The following is a 17,953-nucleotide window of genomic DNA, read 5'->3' on the forward strand; positions in this document are numbered from 1 at the left end:
GCCCACCCATCTTGGGCCCAGGCCCACCCAAAATTGGGTGTCTGGCTACACCCCTGCTCCAAGGAGTTACTACTCCAAGCAGCTTATCCAGCCTTTAAACTCCACAGGACTCAAACTCCACAGAGGCAGCCAGAAGGTGCTAATCATGATACAACTGTACCCACAATTCGCTGTCTACCAAGGCATTGGAAATGCTGCAGTGGAGTGAATTCTATAAAGTGCACCAAACTTTAGGTACTAAAGTGCAGCTCACTGAGCACAAATTCTATAATGGCATAAAGGGACCTGGATCCCATTATAGAATGCAAGTGTAATTTGGTATTTATGCACTAATATTTAAGCGTGCTCACTTACTTCATGCCTAAATGTAGCACTTTAGCCATGTAACTGTACATATTCTATAACTTATGCATGTAAATGTTTGACACGTCTGGGCGTGAGCACAGCAAACAAGAAAGAACCTCTACGGGAAGGCAGCACAAACAGGAGAAAGTAAAGGCAGACCAAAGGATGAACCACCACAGGGGATGTAGCTTGAAAAACATTTTATTCTGAGCACCAGTAGGAGGACCTGACACTGATGTGGTGATCGCTTGGATTCCTGCGTCTGTTCGGTGCCTTCCCTGGCTTTGTCTTGTGACTACAAGTATATTTGCACCAGCGACATTATGCACTTCTTGCCAATAAAGTGTCTTGTGGTGACCCGTGAGGCAGACGGGTTTCCCGCCGAAACATGGCCAGTGTCAGGTCCTCCTACCGGTTCTCAGAATAAAGTGTTTTCTCCTGTTTGTGACACGTCTGGGCCCCATCCCCCTCTTCATGCTGCCTTGAAATTAAGCACTATCGCCAGGATTCTCTATATATGATGCCCAAATGCTGAGATGTGCACACAAATTAATTGGCTAATGAGCTCTTAACCATCAATATAATTGGGTGCCAACAATCAATTATCGATGTTAATTGACACCCATTAAAAATCGTGCATATCTTTGCCTGTGCACTGTTCTACATTGTAGGCCGCCTAACTCCCATAGCATTTATCTCAAAAGGGGATGTGACCATGGGAGGGGTGTGGGTATACCAGGGGCGTTCTGAAAAGTAACGTGTGTAGTTGTGGAATACCCAGTAAGCGTGGTATTCAGCAGGTTTCAGCAGGGATAAGTCTGGTGCCCAAAGTAAGGTACACCATCTATAGGATGGCGTGTAGTGTCGATTTTTGAGCAATATTTATAGAATTCCCTTCTAGGCAACCTGCGCACTCAAATCATGGAACAGCACGGAGCACGCCCCGAGCGTTTCCACGCGAGAATCTTACATTCACAAATATAAGTGCTAGTATTCTATAATCTTACGCATAAATGGCGGTTACTTTTAGTCACTAAGGTTATAGAATTAGGGGAAATATGGCAGTTTTGCTGGAGGCTATACTTCAATCTGGGATCATTTTCCATAGAAATCAATACACCATCTGTAGTGCTCGTTGTCCTTTCTCATTTCGTACACCCCGATGCTGATTTTTCTCTGTGTTTACCTGCTGTATGTTTCTTTCTTAGGTCTGTCACTGCCATTACCACTTGTGACGCAGTCCGCCCTACTCCTGTTCCTCTGCTCGTTCCTGCTCAAGGTCTGTCAGCCTTCAGCTACCTTGGTTCAAAACTCTGGAACTTACTAGCACTTCACCTTAGAACTGAACCATCTTTAGAGAGATTCATGACACTCCTCCAAACCCACCTTTTCTCTAAAACATTTGGTCCCCCCTTTTCTATATCATTTCCCCTCCCCCATCCTTGTCCTTTCCTCTTCTGCCTTCTCTTTTTGTTTTCCTTGTTTTAATGAATGGTTGTAACCCACGTGGTCACCACTGTCAGCTCCCTTGTAGCATATCAAATACTGTGAACAAATACAATTAATAGACAAGCCTGTGAATGTATGAGACAAAGGAGCATTAACAACTCTTTATCATCATCTACTATAATAAAACTCACCCTCAACGTTCTGAGGACACTGACGTCAGTGAAGCCAAGCTCTGACTTCCTTCAAAAAGGTTCAAAAGTTCGTGGTGGTGAAGCCACCAAAATCGCTCCGGACCCTGCCCTCGAGGGCGGAGCAATGGCACAACAACGAAGGGGTTGGCAGGGAGAGAGGCAGGGATGCGGGGGGTGGGAAATCGCTCCGGGCCCCGCCCTCGAGGGCGGAGCAATGGCAGAACAACGAAGGGGTTGGCAGGGAGGGAGGCAGGGAGGCGGGGGGAGGTGGGAAATCGCTCCGGGCCCTGCCCTCGAGGGCGGAGCAATGGCAGAACAACGAAGGGGTTGGCAGGGAGGGAGGCAGGGAGGTGGGGTTGGGAAATCGCTCCGGGCCCTGCCCTCGAGGGCGGAGCAATGGCAGAACAACGAAGGGGTTGGCAGGGAGGGAGGCAGGGATGCGGGGGGGGGGTGGGAAATCGCTCCGGGCCCTGCCCTCGAGGGCGGAGCAATGGTACAACAACGAAGGGGTTGGCAGGGAGAGAGGCAGGGATGCGGGGGGGGGGGTGGGAAATCGCTCCGGGCCCCCCCCTCGAGGGCGGAGCAATGGCAGAACAACGAAGGGGTTGGCAGGAAGGGAGGCAGGGAGGCGGGGGGGGGGGGGGGGAAATCGCTCCGGGCCCTGCCCTCGAGGGCGGAGCAATGGCAGAACAACGAAGGGGTTGGCAGGGAGGGAGGCAGGGAGGTGGGGGGTGGGAAATCGCTCCGGGCCCTGCCCTCGAGGGCGGAGCAATGGCAGAACAACGAAGGGGTTGGCAGGGAGGGAGGCAGGGATGCGGGGGGGGTGGGAAATCGCTCCGGGCCCTGCCCTCGAGGGCGGAGCAATGGCACAACAACGAAGGGGTTGGCAGGGAGAGAGGCAGGGATGCGGGGGGGGGGGGGGGGGGAAATCGCTCCGGGCCCCCCCCTCGAGGGCGGAGCAATGGCAGAACAACGAAGGGGTTGGCAGGAAGGGAGGCAGGGAGGCGGGGGGGGGGGGGGAAATCGCTCCGGGCCCTGCCCTCGAGGGCGGAGCAATGGCAGAACAACGAAGGGGTTGGCAGGGAGGGAGGCAGGGATGCGGGGGGGGGGGGGAAATCGCTCCGGGCCCTGCCCTCGAGGGCGGAGCAATGGCAGAACAATGAAGGGGTTGGCAGGGAGGGAGGCAGGGATGCGGGGGGGGCGGGGGGGGGGGGGGGAAATCGCTCCGGGCCCTGCCCTCGAGGGTGGAGCAATGGCAGAACAACGAAGGGGTTGGCAGGGAGGGAGGCAGGGAGGCGGGGGGGGGGGGGGGAAATCGCTCCGGGCCCTGCCCTCGAGGGTGGAGCAATGGCAGAACAACGAAGGGGTTGGCAGGGAGGGAGGCAGGGAGGCGGGGGGGGGGAAATCGCTCCGGGCCCCGCCCTCGAGGGTGGAGCAATGGCAGAACAACGAAGGGGTTGGCAGGGAGGGAGGCAGGGAGGCGGGGGGGAAATCGCTCCGGGCCCTGCCCTCGAGGGTGGAGCAATGGCAGAACAACGAAGGGGTTGGCAGGGAGGGAGGCAGGGAGGCGGGGGGGGGAAAATCGCTCCGGGCCCCGCCCTCGAGGGCGGAGCAATGGCACAACAACGAAGGGGTTGGCAGGGAGGGAGGCAGGGAGGCGGGGGGGGGGGGGGAAATCGCTTCGGGCCCCGCCCTTGCATCAAACGTCATGACGTTGGGGGTGGAGCAATGCCAGAACAACGAAGGGGTTGGCCAGGGAGGGAGGGAGGTGGGTGTTGGCGACGAAAACCTTGCTAGCGCCCGTTTCATTTGCTCTGAAACGGGCTTCTTTTACTAGTGTTATATAAAATTAGCTGTAGGGCTAGGGTTACCATATGGCTCCATAAAAAGGAGGACACATTGATCCAGTCCGGGTTTTGCTTCCATTGAAAGCAATTGAAGTAAAACCCAGACTGGCTCAATCTGTCCTCCTTTTTCTGGAGCCATATGGTAACCCTATGTAGGGCAGAGTTTTGATTTCTTGCATTTTACCCAATAAGAGCAAGTGATCCCTGTCCTCCTCCCCACCGAATCATCCACCTTTGAGACTTGTGGTAATTGTGATGTTCATAGTTTCTGCTTACAGACCGGTCATGTTTGCACTATAATGATTACAAAGCCGCTTAAAGATCAGTTTGCTAAGTGCATAAGTACATAAGTATTGCCACACTGGGACAGACCAAAGGTCCATCAAGCCCAGCATCCTGTTTCCAACAGTAGCCAATCCAGGTCACAAGTACCTGGCAGAAACCCAAAGAGTAGCAACGTTCCATGTAGAACCCCAATGAATAGCAAGATTCTAGAATCCTAACGAGTAAGAAGATTCCATGTAGAACCCCAAAGAGTATCAAGATTCCATTCAGAATCCCAAGTACATAAGTGTTGCCACACTGGGACAGACCAAAGGTCCATCAAGCCCAGCATCCTGTTTCCAACAGTAGCCAATCCAGGTCACAAGTACCTGGCAGAAACCCAAAGAGTAGCAACGTTCCATGTAGAACCCCAATGAATAGCAAGATTCTAGAATCCTAACGAGTAAGAAGATTCCATGTAGAACCCCAAAGAGTATCAAGATTCCATTCAGAATCCCAAGTACATAAGTGTTGCCATACTGGGACAGACCAAAGGTCCATCAAGCCCAGCATCCTGTTTCCAACAGTAGCCAATCCAGGTCACAAGTACCTGGCAGAAACCAAAGAGTAGCAACGTTCCATGTAGAACCCCAATGAATAGCAAGATTCTAGAATCCTAACGAGTAAGAAGATTCCATGTAGAACCCCAAAGAGTATCAAGATTCCATTCAGAATCCCAAGTACATAAGTATTGCCATACTGGGACAGACCAAAGGTCCATCAAGCCCAGCATCCTGTTTCCAACAGTGGCCAATGCAGGTCACAAGTACCTGGCAAGATCCCCAAAAAAGTACAAGGTATATCAAGGTTGAGAGTAAATGAGAAAATTACACTTCTGTCACTGCTGGATGCAATCTCCAGCTACCTGTATGTGTTTCATTTGATGATTTAGCAGAGTTGTCTCTTATTTTTCTGTTTGTTTCAAAATAGCAGAACATGGTATTCAGCTATCTGGCGCTTCGATGGGAGCAGGGCCACCAAGAGACAAAGCTGGGCCCTGGACAAAGCATCTTAAAGGCCTCGCAGTTGCAGCCCGTCATTGGCTAGCGAGCAGCAGCGATCAACAGAAACTGCTCTGCTGGCCACAGGTCCTTCTTCCTGCTGTGTCCCGCCTCCTGTGAAGTAAATTCCTGTTTCCACATAGGTGGGACGCAACAGGAGCAAGGACCTGCTGCAGGCCAGCCAACCTCTCTGAGGCAAGTAGAGGACTTGGGGGGAGGGGAGGGCTGGAAGGGAGGGATAGATGCTGGATCTGACTGAGCAAGGCTGTAAGGCTGGCTGCTGAATCACGGAAAAAAGCAGCTTCCCCCTTCCCCTCCCTTCTCGGCGTCCCTGGCTGGATGGGAGCATCTGAATTTTCTAACTACAGCATGTGACATGAGTGAAGACTTGTAAGAAAGTGAAAACGCTTCACCTGATAATAGTAGAAGGGTGTGAGGACATAGCTGAGCATCTCCTGATGAAAGACGGGGGTGATGCTTCCTGACATTGGAGGAACGAGCCAAATCCAATCAGCAGGGCAGCCTCCTCGAAGGCGGTATTCATTTTGCATGTGTTTCATGAATGAATCTGCAGCCGAGTGGTGGTCCATGATGGTGACATTGTGTTTCTAAACATACCCAAAATGACATGAAGGCCAAGAATACGTTACTCCTTCTAGGGCCTGAACATTTATCAATACACTGAATAATATACTCCAGCAGGGGTTTCCAATTTTTGTACAAAAGTTACTGCAACGTCATCACTTTTCCTGGGTAAACAGTCATTAAGAAAGGAATTAAACACAAACCCTTCTACAGAATGGAGTAGCTAAAAGCCACTATCAATCTGTGCTCATGTTTGCAGGTTGCTCTGGTAAACTTTTGCATAAGTACATAAGTACATAAGTAATGCCATACTGGGAAAAGACCAAGGGTCCATCGAGCCCAGCATCCTGTCCATGACAGCGGCCAATCCAGGCCAAGGGCACCTGGCAAGCTTCCCAAACGTACAAACATTCTATACATGTTATTCCTGGAATTTTGGATTTTTCCAAGTCCGTTTAGTAGCGGTTTATGGACTTGTCCTTTAGGAAACCGTCCAACCCCTTTTTAAACTCTGCTAAGCTAATCGCCTTCACCACGTTCTCCGGCAACGAATTCCAGAGTTTAATTACACGTTGGGTGAAGAAAACGTTTCTCCGATTTGTTTTAAATTTACTACACTGTAGTTTCATCGCATGCCCCCTAGTCCTAGTATTTTTGGAAAGCGTGAACAGACGCTTCACATCCACCTGTTCCACTCCACTCATTATTTTATATACCTCTATCATGTCTCCCCTCAGCCGTCTCTTCTCCAAGCTGTATAGCCCTAGCCTCCTTAGTCTCCATTGTCTTCAGTGAGTAGAATGCAGGTTGCAGTGAAGGATTGATGCTATGTATTTAATTGCATTTCCCTATACTATTAATCTGGTCAGCAGAGGCATATTTTTACAAAACAAAAGAATGCATTTATAAAAATAATAATTAACGAGGTCAACCCCCAGCCAGTAGATAATCTGGTTAAAGATAACAAGAAACTTATCCAGTTATCTGTTAGTGGATGTTCAACTGACTCTCTGGTTAAATTGGTACTACCGAATATCACAGGTTAAAATTAGCCAAATATATTTTACCTCGTTAACTTAGATCTGGCATTTATGCAATCCAGTTTAACTGGTTGAAATCAACTGAATAATGCTATCGGTGTTATCCAGTTAAGTAGCAGTCATGCTCCCAGCACGTCTCTTACCTCTCCTAACTTTAACCAAATAACTTTTGACCAGACATTAAAATATCCAGCCAAAATGATATAGCTAGATCAACATTTAAGATTTATCCAGTTAACTCCTAAAATTGTTTGGGCATCTTTTGAATATTGACCTTTCTCGCCTAGAATATAAACCGCACTGAACCCTGGAAAGGAGATTTTAGCGGTATACATGAATTGATTTGATTTGACTTCAATGCTACAAAAAGTGAATTCTGAACGTGAAGTGACCTGGAAACTATGAAGTACAGCGACATTAATCTCCACAACAGCTCGGTCTTTCCATAGAGAAGCCAGTCTGTGTGTCTCAAGGCCCATTCGTCTTCCTATTTCCTGCATGCAGAAAGAAAAGAAATCATTTAGCAAAGAACTTTACATTATATTATATTCTAGTCTTATATTCTGTCAATATCTTGTCAGTTCTAGAGTGGATTGCAATGTTAAGAAACTAGATCCACTTGTCTAGGAATAAGAATACTATTAAGTGAAACTAAATATACTGGATAAGCCGAATTTATAAAACAAGTGAATTTTTAGCATTTCCGAAAACCAAATAATTTCTACAGTGGGTAGGGTGTTCTAAATTGTCGCCATCTGATATGACAGAGAAGAAAAAATCTGTTTCACAGACCTCAACTTATGGACTGTAGGGAAATGCAACAAAACAGGTGTTCCGAGTATTTTCTGAGACCTGAAGTGGAATAATTAAATCAGATCGATAAGTTGGAGCATCACCCATCAATATTCCTACCCTGAGTTGAACTCGGACTTCCATAGGAAGCCAACGCAGCATGGAATAGAAAGCTTTATTTTTGACCTGGATTTGCCACTGTTGGAAGCAGGATACTGGGCTAGATGGACCACTGACCTGACCCAGTACGGCTATTCTTATGTTCTTAGATCTATATTCTCGTCCGTGAATTCAATTGAACATTTAGAAGCTTTTAGATCTGATTCAGATGAAGAGGTGCCAGTTGTTCAACACTGGACCGATTTTGATGAGATCAATTTTGATCAGGTAAGAATAGTAATTACTACTTTTAGTAAAGGTAATTGTGAGTTAGACCCATGTCTAGCCTCTATGCTGAAACATCTACCCTTCAAGGGTATTTCTTGGTTCTTGGTTACTAATGCTGATTAACCGAATGTTACAACTAGGCTCTCATCCAACTAATATCAGCTCTATTATTCTTCCAATAATCAAAGATAAATTAAAGTCATCTTCTGACTGCTCAAACTACAGACCTATTGTGAATAACCCTGAAAACCATGAACAATCTAACCAGCTTCCGCAAAGCTCTGAAAACACACCTCTTTAACAAAGCTTACAATAACCTCCCTCAATGATACAACTCATCCCCCAAATCACCCAAACACACCTAAAACATTTCTCATACAACCTACCCAACATCAGCCCATCTACCACCTCTCTTACCTCAGCTTATGATCAACTGTATTTAAATCATGTACTGACTTTATCATAACCTTATTCTGTAAGCCACATTGAGCCTGCAAAAAGGTGGGATAATGTGGGGTACAAATGCAATAAATAAATAAATAAAATATTCCATTTCTAGCTAAGATCACAGAATCTATTGTTGGGATCCAACTTCAGGATTATCTCGATTCTTTAGACATTTTAGATAGCCATCAATCTGGATTTAGAAAATATCATAGCACCAAGATCTGTCTTTTATCCAGCATATGCTTGCGATTCCTGCGTTACAGCATGTGCATTTGGAACTTACAAAGCTGGGTACTTATTCCATTAGAGGTCCCATTGAATGGAAAAGTCTGCCACTGTGGCTTAAATGTGAAACCAGAATTTCAGAAACACCTAAGAGACTTTCTTTTGTTTAAGGCAGACTGATGATATATTTGTGATATGCTTTGATTTTTTTTTTATTTTCTGTATTTGTTCATTGTATTTTTTTAAATTAATGTTTTATTGTAACCCACCATGGATAAGGGTGGGCCAAAAATAATAAATCGAATCTAATCTTAGTTCAGAGTTACAAATTTGCATTGCTTCTATCCTCATGCAATTGGTTCTGTCAGCCACATTTGACATGGTTAACCATGACGTTTTGCTATTCAGCTTAAGTCAAATTGGCTTATCAGGCAGGGTGCTTGATTGGTTTTCATCTTTTAAAAAAAATCGTAATTATAAAGTGACTATCAATCACGAATGCTCTTCCCTTTGGGCACCAGGGTTGTGGGGTTCTGTAGGGTCCATTATTGTCTCCCATATTGTTTAACATCTACTTTAGCCCACTAGGAAAGTTACGTAAATCCATGAACTTGCCCTACCACTTCTACCTCCTAGTATTATCCATTATCCTTTCCTAGAATGTTTTTGGTCTCATGCATTACACCAGTGGTCTCTAATTGTTCTCATACCTCACACAAACATTATTGGCTTTTGTCTCACCTAGAATGTAAACCGCACTGAAACCTGGAAAGGGGATATTAGCGGTATACAAGAATTGATTTGATTTTTTCTTTAATAGCTGTTATTTGAAGACAGATGGGGCAAGTTTTAAGGTTCCAGATGGGTTGCCTTAGGACTAAGGCACAACATATTTTGCATTGAATGAAAGTCATGTTGATATGATTAACAAGTCTGAGAAGGTGGGGCGGGGAGAATCTGATAGGTACGGACGGGGAGAGGGATCTTGGGGTGATAGTATCTGAGGATCTGAAGGCGACAAAACAGTGTGACAAGGCGGTGGCCGTAGCTGGAAGGTTGTTAGGCTGTATAGAGAGAGGTGTGACCAGCAGAAGGAAGGAAGTGTTGATGCCCCTGTATAAGTCGTTGGTGAGGCCCCACCTAGAGTATTGTGTTCAGTTTTGGAGGCCGTACCTTGCGAAGGATGTAAAAAGAATTGAAGCGGTGCAAAGAAAAGCTACGAGAATGGTAAGGGATTTGCGTTACAAGACGTATGAGGAGAGACTTGATGACCTGAACATGTATACTCTGGAAGAAAGGAGAAACAGGGGTGATATGATACAGACGTTCAAATATTTGAAAAGTATTAATCCGCAAACGAACCTTTTCCGGAGGTGCGAAGGCAGTAGAATGAGAGGACATGAAATGAGATTGAAAGGGGGCAGACTCAAGAAAAATGTCAGGAAGTATTTTTTCACGGAGAGAGTAGTGGATGCTTGGAATGCCCTCCCGCGGGAGGTGGTGGAAATGAAAACGGTAACAGAATTCAAACACGTGTGGGATAAACATAAAGGAATCCTATTCAGAAGGAATGGATCCTAAGGAGCTTAGCCGAGATTGGGTGGCAGAGCCAGCCGGTGGTGGGAGGCGAGGATAGTGCTGGGCAGACTTATACGGTCTGTGCCCTGAAGAGGACAGGTACAAATCAAGTACATAAGTAATGCCATACTGGGAAAAGACCAAGGGTCCATTGAGCCCAGCATCTTGTCCACGACAGCGGCCAATCCAGGCCAAGGGCACCTGGCAAGCTTCCCAAACGTACAAACATTCTATACATGTTATTCCTGGATTTTGGATTTTTCCAAGTCCGTTTAGTAGCGGTTTATGGACTTGTCCCTTAGGAAACCGTCCAACCCCTTTTTAAACTCTGCTAAGCTAACCGCCTTCACCACATTTTCCGGCAATGAATTCCAGAGTTTAATTATACGTTGGGTGAAGAAAACTTTTCTCCGATTTGTTTTAAATTTACTACACTGTAGTTTAATCGCATGCCCCCTAGTCCTAGTATTTTTGGAAAGCGTGAACAGACGCTTCACATCCACCTGTTCCACTCCACTCATTATTTTATATACCTCTATCATGTCTCCCCTCAGTCGTCTCTTCTCCAAGCTGAATAGCCCTAGCCTCCTTAGTCTTTCTTCATAGGGAAGTCGTCCCATCCCCGCTATCATTTTAGTCGCCCTTCGCTGCACCTTTTCCAATTGTACTATATCTTTCTTGAGATGCGGCGAACAGAATTGAACACAATACTCAAGGTGCGGTCGCACCATGGAGCGATACAACGGCATTATAACATCCTCACACCTGTTTTCCATACCTTTCCTGATAATACCCAACATTCTATTCGCTTTCTTAGCCGCAGCAGCACACTGAGCAGAAGGTTTCAGTGTGTTATCGACGACGACACCCAGATCCCTTTCTTGGTCCGTAACTCCTAACGTGGAACCTTGCATGATCAAATCAAAGTAGGGTATACACAAAAAGTAGCACATATGAGTTTGTCTTGCTGGGCAGACTGGATGGACCATGCAGGTCTTTTTCTGCCGTCATTTACTATGTAAGGTGCACTATATTATGGGATATCAATGAGTAAGACTGTCCTACAGAGGGTTTATTAAAGATAATTGTCTCTTGGTTTTCCTAGATAGGGAGGGCTAGACTAAGGATGAGTGGAGAGGTACTATATCATCAGCTGTTAGAGAGGTGCCATAATTAATGGTGACAGACTCTACATCCAAAAGATGGTCCAATAGTGAAAACAGTTTCTTAATATTAGGTTTGTCATGCCTCACTAGTTTTGATTAGCGTTCCCTATTTTTGATGGTTATTTTATGCTTGTATTCATGAATTACAGTATGCCAATTGTTTTTATTATCTTCTGAAGGACAGCCAGAGGCGTATCTGAACTGCGGCGGTAGGGGGGGCCAGAGCCAGAGTGAGGGGGCACATTATAGCCCCCCCCCCATCACCTACCTTTGCTGGCGGGGGACCCCAACCCCCGCCAGCCGAGCCGAGGTCTTTGAAGTTCTTCTTCGTCCTCGTGCTGTTCAACTGCTGAATCCAGGTTCGGAGTCTGATGTCGCAGCACGTTGTACGTGCAGGACGTCAGACTCACTGTGAGTCTGGATGCAGCTTTGAACAGTATGAGGACGAAGAAGAACTTCAAAGGCCTCAGCTCAGCTGGTGGGGGGTTGGGGTCCCCCGCCAGCTGAAGGAATATTTTTAAAGGCAGGGGCAGGAGGAAGCAGACCTCAGCTGGCGGGGGTTGGGGTCCCCCGCCAGCAAAGGTAGGTGACGGCGACAGCGGGGGAAGGTTGACGGCGGTAGGGGGTCCAGGGCGAAATCTGTGGGGGCCCAGGCCCCTTTGGCCCCACGCAGATACGCCCCTGAGGACAGCACTTCCAAATTCTTTCCTTGCTTCTACATAGTGGTATTAATATCAGAAGATCTTGATACATTTCTCAGTTCACCATTGAATTTTAATCTTTTGAACCGTAGGAGCTGTCCTTTCTAATGTTGTGCTAGCAATCTGGTTCCAAGAACAGAGAAACATTCAGAGGTGACAAAGGAGGAACTGAACTTTGGCCTGTAAGCCAGCAAACAATTGTCTTTTTTGAGTTCAAAACTAAATGATGCTCGTGAAGCCAAAGGGCAACTTCATCTAAGCATAACTGCAAAGGGGAAAGATCAAGAGCTGTAGCAGATACGTGGAGAGGCATTTTCGATATGACGTCTATGCCCAACTTTGGATGTTTTGCATAAAACGTCCAAAATCTGAATAGGAAAGAAGGTCATTTTCACTTGTATCCCACATTTTCCCACCTATTTGCAGGCTCAATGTGGCTTACAAAGATCTGTTATGGCATCGCCGTAACAGAGGAGAAATACAATTGGTGTTAGAGTGATAAAAGAGGGCAGGAGGATCAGGTTAAGTAGTTATACCGTGAGACATTTTGAGTAAAGGAGTGGAAAGGGTTGTGGTCTAGTCGTCATTATTTTGTTTTCGAAAATACTGTTTCTAACAAGGTTTTTTGCTTTGAACATTTTGTTTTTTGGTCCATTTTCGGAAATAAAAAAACCCTGTACAAGTGAAAAACGTAGAAAATCAAGCCATCAAGATGTAGGAGGGGCCAGACATCCCAGGAGATAAATGGGGCACTGCAGTGGACTTCAAAAACATGCTCCCAGGCACACATCTCACCGTTGCTCCCTTACCTTGTCTGCTGAGGCCCACAAAACCAACTGCCCAAAACTGTACACCACTATAATAGCCCTTATGGGTGAAGGGGACACCTATATGTGGGTTGAGTGGGTTTCTGGTGAATTTTGGAGGGCTCATAGCTTCCCCCACAAATGTGACAGGTGGAGAGAGATAGGGACCTGAGTTCCCCACACCATGGTACACTGCACTGACCACTAGACTACTCCAGAGACCTGCAGGCTGCTCTAATAGACCTAGCTCTAATATCTGAGGCTGGCAAGTCATATTTTTATTCACATTTGGGGGGGGGGGGGGTATTGGGGGGGGTCACCCGATTCCCTCCAGTAGTCATCTGGTCATTTAGGGCACCCTTTTGTGCCTTATTTGTTATAAAAACAGGTCTAGCTCAAAACATCTTAATTTTAGTCCTGGGCGGTTTTGTTTTGTTACATTATGGCTGAAAAATGTCCAAGTCTTAGGAACGCCCAAATCCCACCTTTAACACGCCCCTTTGTGTTTCCAATGCACTTCTGATGGACTTCGTAGAAAAATGTCTAAAAATAGGTTTCGAGTTTTGGTGGGAAGATGAAAAAAACACCGCCGCTATAAAGTCTGAAACGCTCAGAAGCGAAGCACATTTGGATCTCTAGACTAACGCTAACTGCATCCGTCAACAATCAGCATACAGCTATACAAACCTTCATGAGAAAATTACCTCCAGTACGTTGTAGCGTTGCACATCACAGAAGTCTCGGACACCGATTTCAGTCCCCATGTACCAGCCATTGAAAGGACATGCTGGGAACTCTAAACCTCCCACCTCCAGAAGCATGTTGGACACCGCAGGTAGGGCATACCACTTCAGATCCAGCTCTTTAAACCAGTCGTACCTTATGCAATGAGAAGGCTACAGGTTACTTGTTATGCCCTATCTGAGCCCATATGTGGGTCATCATTTGGACCAAGTAAATGTTAAGGGGTTGATATTTAAAGTGATTTAACTGGCCAGAAATGGCTCCTGGCCGGTTAGATCACTTGTACGGGGCTAACCGGTCATATTCAGCGGCATATTAACCGGTTACTGCCGCTGAAAATGTCTGGTTGGCTCCCAACACAAAACTGGCTATTTTGGGGCTGTTCCGGGGGCAGAGTCAGCACTTGGCTGGTTCAGTGCCGATATTCAGCACTGAACTGGCCGAGGTAACCACAAAAAAAGTCAGTCCTAACTTTATGCGGTTTGCCATAGCCGGTTAAGTGCTGAATATCGCACTTAACCGGCTATGCTTTTCCCAGCTCTGTAAACCTGGAAATTCAATGCCGGAGCCAGGACATGACCTAGCAATGAATTTCCAGGCAAACCACTGGCGGTGGTCAGCAAAATGCTGATCTCCACCGACTCAACATCGGGCTCCATGTATTTTTTAAAATTGCATATAACACAGCTGTAAAACTGAAGTGTTAAACATTGTGTAAAATATATTTGTTTTGTTTTCTCTTCCCCCAGGCTTACTAGAGATTTAGGACTTCTTTTACAAACCCGCGCTAGCGATTCCCACCTGGCAAATGAGAGGAAGCTCATAGGAATTGAATGGGCTTCCTCTCATTTGCCACACGGCTTTGTAAAAGAAGACCTTAAAGATTTTCACCATCACTGGGATAGTCACAGGCTATAATATCATCAATCTTAATGAAAGAAATAGTATTAATAATAATGTCAAGAGCTAATATCTCATTTCACTTGTCTTACTTGGGATGCTCCATTGACACCTCGAGAACAAGGTCTGGTGGAATTTCAAATAATTCTGGATCTTTTCCATTTGCTTGGAGGACTAGGGGGAGTATGTCAAAGCGTCCAAACTTGGGTTTCCATCCCAGGTCAATGCATAGCTGTAGAAAAGCCAGATTTCTTTAGTAGAATACAGAGCAACAGTTTTTTTTAACCATTGAAAAGACGAGGCCTAGTCAGAGCCTATCCCATAAAGAAACGTAGGTGCAACTGTTCCTTCTAAGCTGAGCAGAAGTCCTCCAACTGCACTGCTACCAGTAGGGGGTGGTGCTTCAATATTGTGTTTTCAATTACTAGGTTCTCTGGAGTCCTGCAGAGCTTGCCTGTCCCTCACTACTGAAAATGTGATGGTGAGACAGCACCCTCCACTGGCAGGACTGTAGGTGGAGGACTCAGCTTAGAGGAAACAGTGGTAGATACTGTGAAGAAGGGGATAAGGGAACAGAGAGGGGAGGTACCGGCGGAGGAGAAGATAAGGCCCAGAGGAGGGGACAACCCAGATTCTTAGCTCAGGGAGTTCCACATGTCAGGAGAAAGCATAGATCATTTTCCCCAGAGGGATGGAGGCAAGGTAAAAACTACGACTCCCAGCAGCCCTTGAGGAAGTCTTACAATAGAATCAAAGACTTCCTATCCCAGCAGCCCCCAGTGGAGCCCAAGGGAAAGGCGGGTAAAGGTGAAACCCAAGACATGGAGGGGAGGCCAGGAATGGAGCCTCTAAACAGAGCTAATCAGGGGGAGGAGGATCAGCTGGGGAATGGGTGGGGCGAGGAGCCCATGGAATGGAAGGGGGAAGAAAAGGAGGAAGAAGTGAGGCAAGAGGAGCCAATGGAGATTGCAGCTCTGGCAAGATCCAAAAGTAAAAGGTTCAGACAGCAGGTAACCGCTTGGTGCGGGGTCTTGGTAAACAAGGGAAGGCAATGGCTATCATGGAGGAGCCAGGGAGCGACGGGGTCGAGTGGGAGGAAGCCAGGAGACAGAGCTGGCCAGAGGAAGGAGGGGACCCCTGGGAGCTCTCTGCCTCTGAACTGCTGATGGGATTTCTAAATTGCTTGTTTGAACTGCCTGTTTGGAAGTGCTTGTTTTATTTGAACTGCTTGTTTTTCTTTGTGGAACGTTTTTTTGCTTTTGGGATTACTTATTTTGAATTGCATCATTGAGACTGCTGAGATTCATGACCTGTTGGTTTATGAACTGCATTTTTGAAACTTTGGAGATTCCTGAACTGCTTTGCTTGTGGAACTGCATTATTAAAAACTACTTTTTCTAAACTGTTTGTTTTTGGGATTGCATTCTTGAAACCGCTGGGATAATTTACCTGGTGGATATCTTGGGAGCTGTGCTGGAATAGTACAGCTGACATACCTCAGGTCGGAGGGTACACCTGGAGGAGTACAGGAAGTTGTACCTAAGTGGAATATCATATAGAAAACTTGGGCCGGAGGCCAGAGATTTCCTGAGAAGAGCGGAGGGATCCTTCACAATACCTACTTTCCTTTATAGATAGCTAGGATAACAGGTCAAAATGCACCTATATTTCCAACGTGAGCACTTATACCATAGAGCTGATGTGCACAGGGGGGGTTGACATTCAAAGTGATTTAACATAGTAACAGAGTAACATAGTAAGTGATGGCAGATAAAGACCTGAATGGTCCATTCAGTCTGCCCAATAGTCACACTCATGATCGATTCATAATTAAATCAACAATGAATGTGATGTTTTATACTTGATTATGGTCTCTCTGTGGTGTTTCTGGGACATAGACCATAGAAGTCCTCCCGGCCCTGTCCTTATGCTCCAACTGCTGGAGTTACTGTCAAAGTCCACTCCAGCCTATTCGTCGTCTCATTTGGGGGATACAGACCGTTAGAGTCTATCCAGCAACTGTCCTCATGTTCCAACCGCTGAAGTTGCTGTCTAAGCCCTTTCCAGCCCATCCTAAACCACTTTGCCATATACTGGCCAAAAACAGCTCCTGGCTGGTAAATCACCTGTTCAGGGCTATTTGCTCATTGTTTGCTCACTGAAAATGACCAGTTAGTGCTTAAAGCAAAACTGATTATTTTTGGGTGTGTTCTGAGGGTGGAGTCAGCACTTGGCCACTTAAGTGCCAATATTCAGCACTTAATTGGCCAACATAACCTCCCCAAAGTCAGTCCTATCTACATGCGGTTCACCATAGCCAGTTAAGTGCTGAATATCGCACTTAAGCAGCTATGGTTTCGCCAGCTCCATAAATCTGGAGCCCAGACATGGCTTTGGCATTGAATTTCTGGGTATCACACCGGCAGCAGTCAGTAAAATGTCGGTTGCCGCTGGCTGAATATCAACCCCATAAATTACAGTACTTTATAGTTTATGCATGTAAATGAGCACATGCTTACACTCCGCCCATGCTCTGGCCACCTGCACAGAATGCACCACTGAATATTGGCACGTGCTTACAGAATATACCACATTGTTGAGAACTGCTCATTTATAAACGTATGTGTTCACGTGTGCACATACATGAGTAGAATGTCAACACACTTGGGGAAAATTCTATATATGGTGCCCAAAAAAGTGTATTCTACAAAACGTGCTTAGTTACAGTGGTGGAAATAAGTATTTGATCCCTTGCTGATTTTGTAAGTTTGCCCACTGACAAAGACATGAGCAGCCCATAATTGAAGGGTAGGTTATTGGTAACAGTGAGAGATAGCACATCACAAATTAAATCCGGAAAATCACATTGTGGAAAGTATATGAATTTATTTGCATTCTGCAGAGGGAAATAAGTATTTGATCCCTCTGGCAAACAAGACCTAATACTTGGTGGCAAAACCCTTGTTGGCAAGCACAGCGGTCAGACGTCTTCTGTAGTTGATGATGAGGTTTGCACACATGTCAGGAGGAATTTTGGTCCACTCCTCTTTGCAGATCATCTCTAAATCATTAAGAGTTCTGGGCTGTCACTTGGCAACTCGCAGCTTCAGCTCCCTCCATAAGTTTTCAATGGGATTAAGGTCTGGTGACTGGCTAGGCCACTCCATGACCCTAATGTGCTTCTTCCTGAGCCACTCCTTTGTTGCCTTGGCTGTATGTTTTGGGTCATTGTCGTGCTGGAAGACCCAGCCACGACCCATTTTTAAGGCCCTGGCGGAGGGAAGGAGGTTGTCACTCAGAATTGTACGGTACATGGCCCCATCCATTCTCCCATTGATGCGGTGAAGTAGTCCTGTGCCCTTAGCAGAGAAACACCCCCAAAACATAACATTTCCACCTCCATGCTTGACAGTGGGGACGGTGTT

The 17,953-nt window shown here is 46.3% G+C and overlaps 1 protein-coding gene across 1 annotated transcript in view; it reads right to left on the bottom strand.

The window, feature by feature from the left end:
* Window positions 1-17,953, bottom strand: part of NOS2 (nitric oxide synthase 2) — a 115,751-nt gene that overhangs the window by 61,991 nt on the left and 35,807 nt on the right. Inside the window, exons 8-11 of the mRNA XM_030222499.1 lie at window positions 14,621-14,760; window positions 13,589-13,763; window positions 7,175-7,276; window positions 5,571-5,765 (exon numbers count right to left, since the gene is read on the bottom strand). Of these exons, the coding sequence (XP_030078359.1) occupies window positions 5,571-5,765; window positions 7,175-7,276; window positions 13,589-13,763; window positions 14,621-14,760 (612 nt within the window). The remainder of the gene's footprint in view (window positions 1-5,570; window positions 5,766-7,174; window positions 7,277-13,588; window positions 13,764-14,620; window positions 14,761-17,953) is intronic.

The sequence above is a fragment of the Microcaecilia unicolor genome, chromosome 13, assembly GCF_901765095.1.
Source record: "Microcaecilia unicolor chromosome 13, aMicUni1.1, whole genome shotgun sequence".
NCBI classification, from domain to species: Eukaryota; Metazoa; Chordata; class Amphibia; order Gymnophiona; family Siphonopidae; genus Microcaecilia; species Microcaecilia unicolor.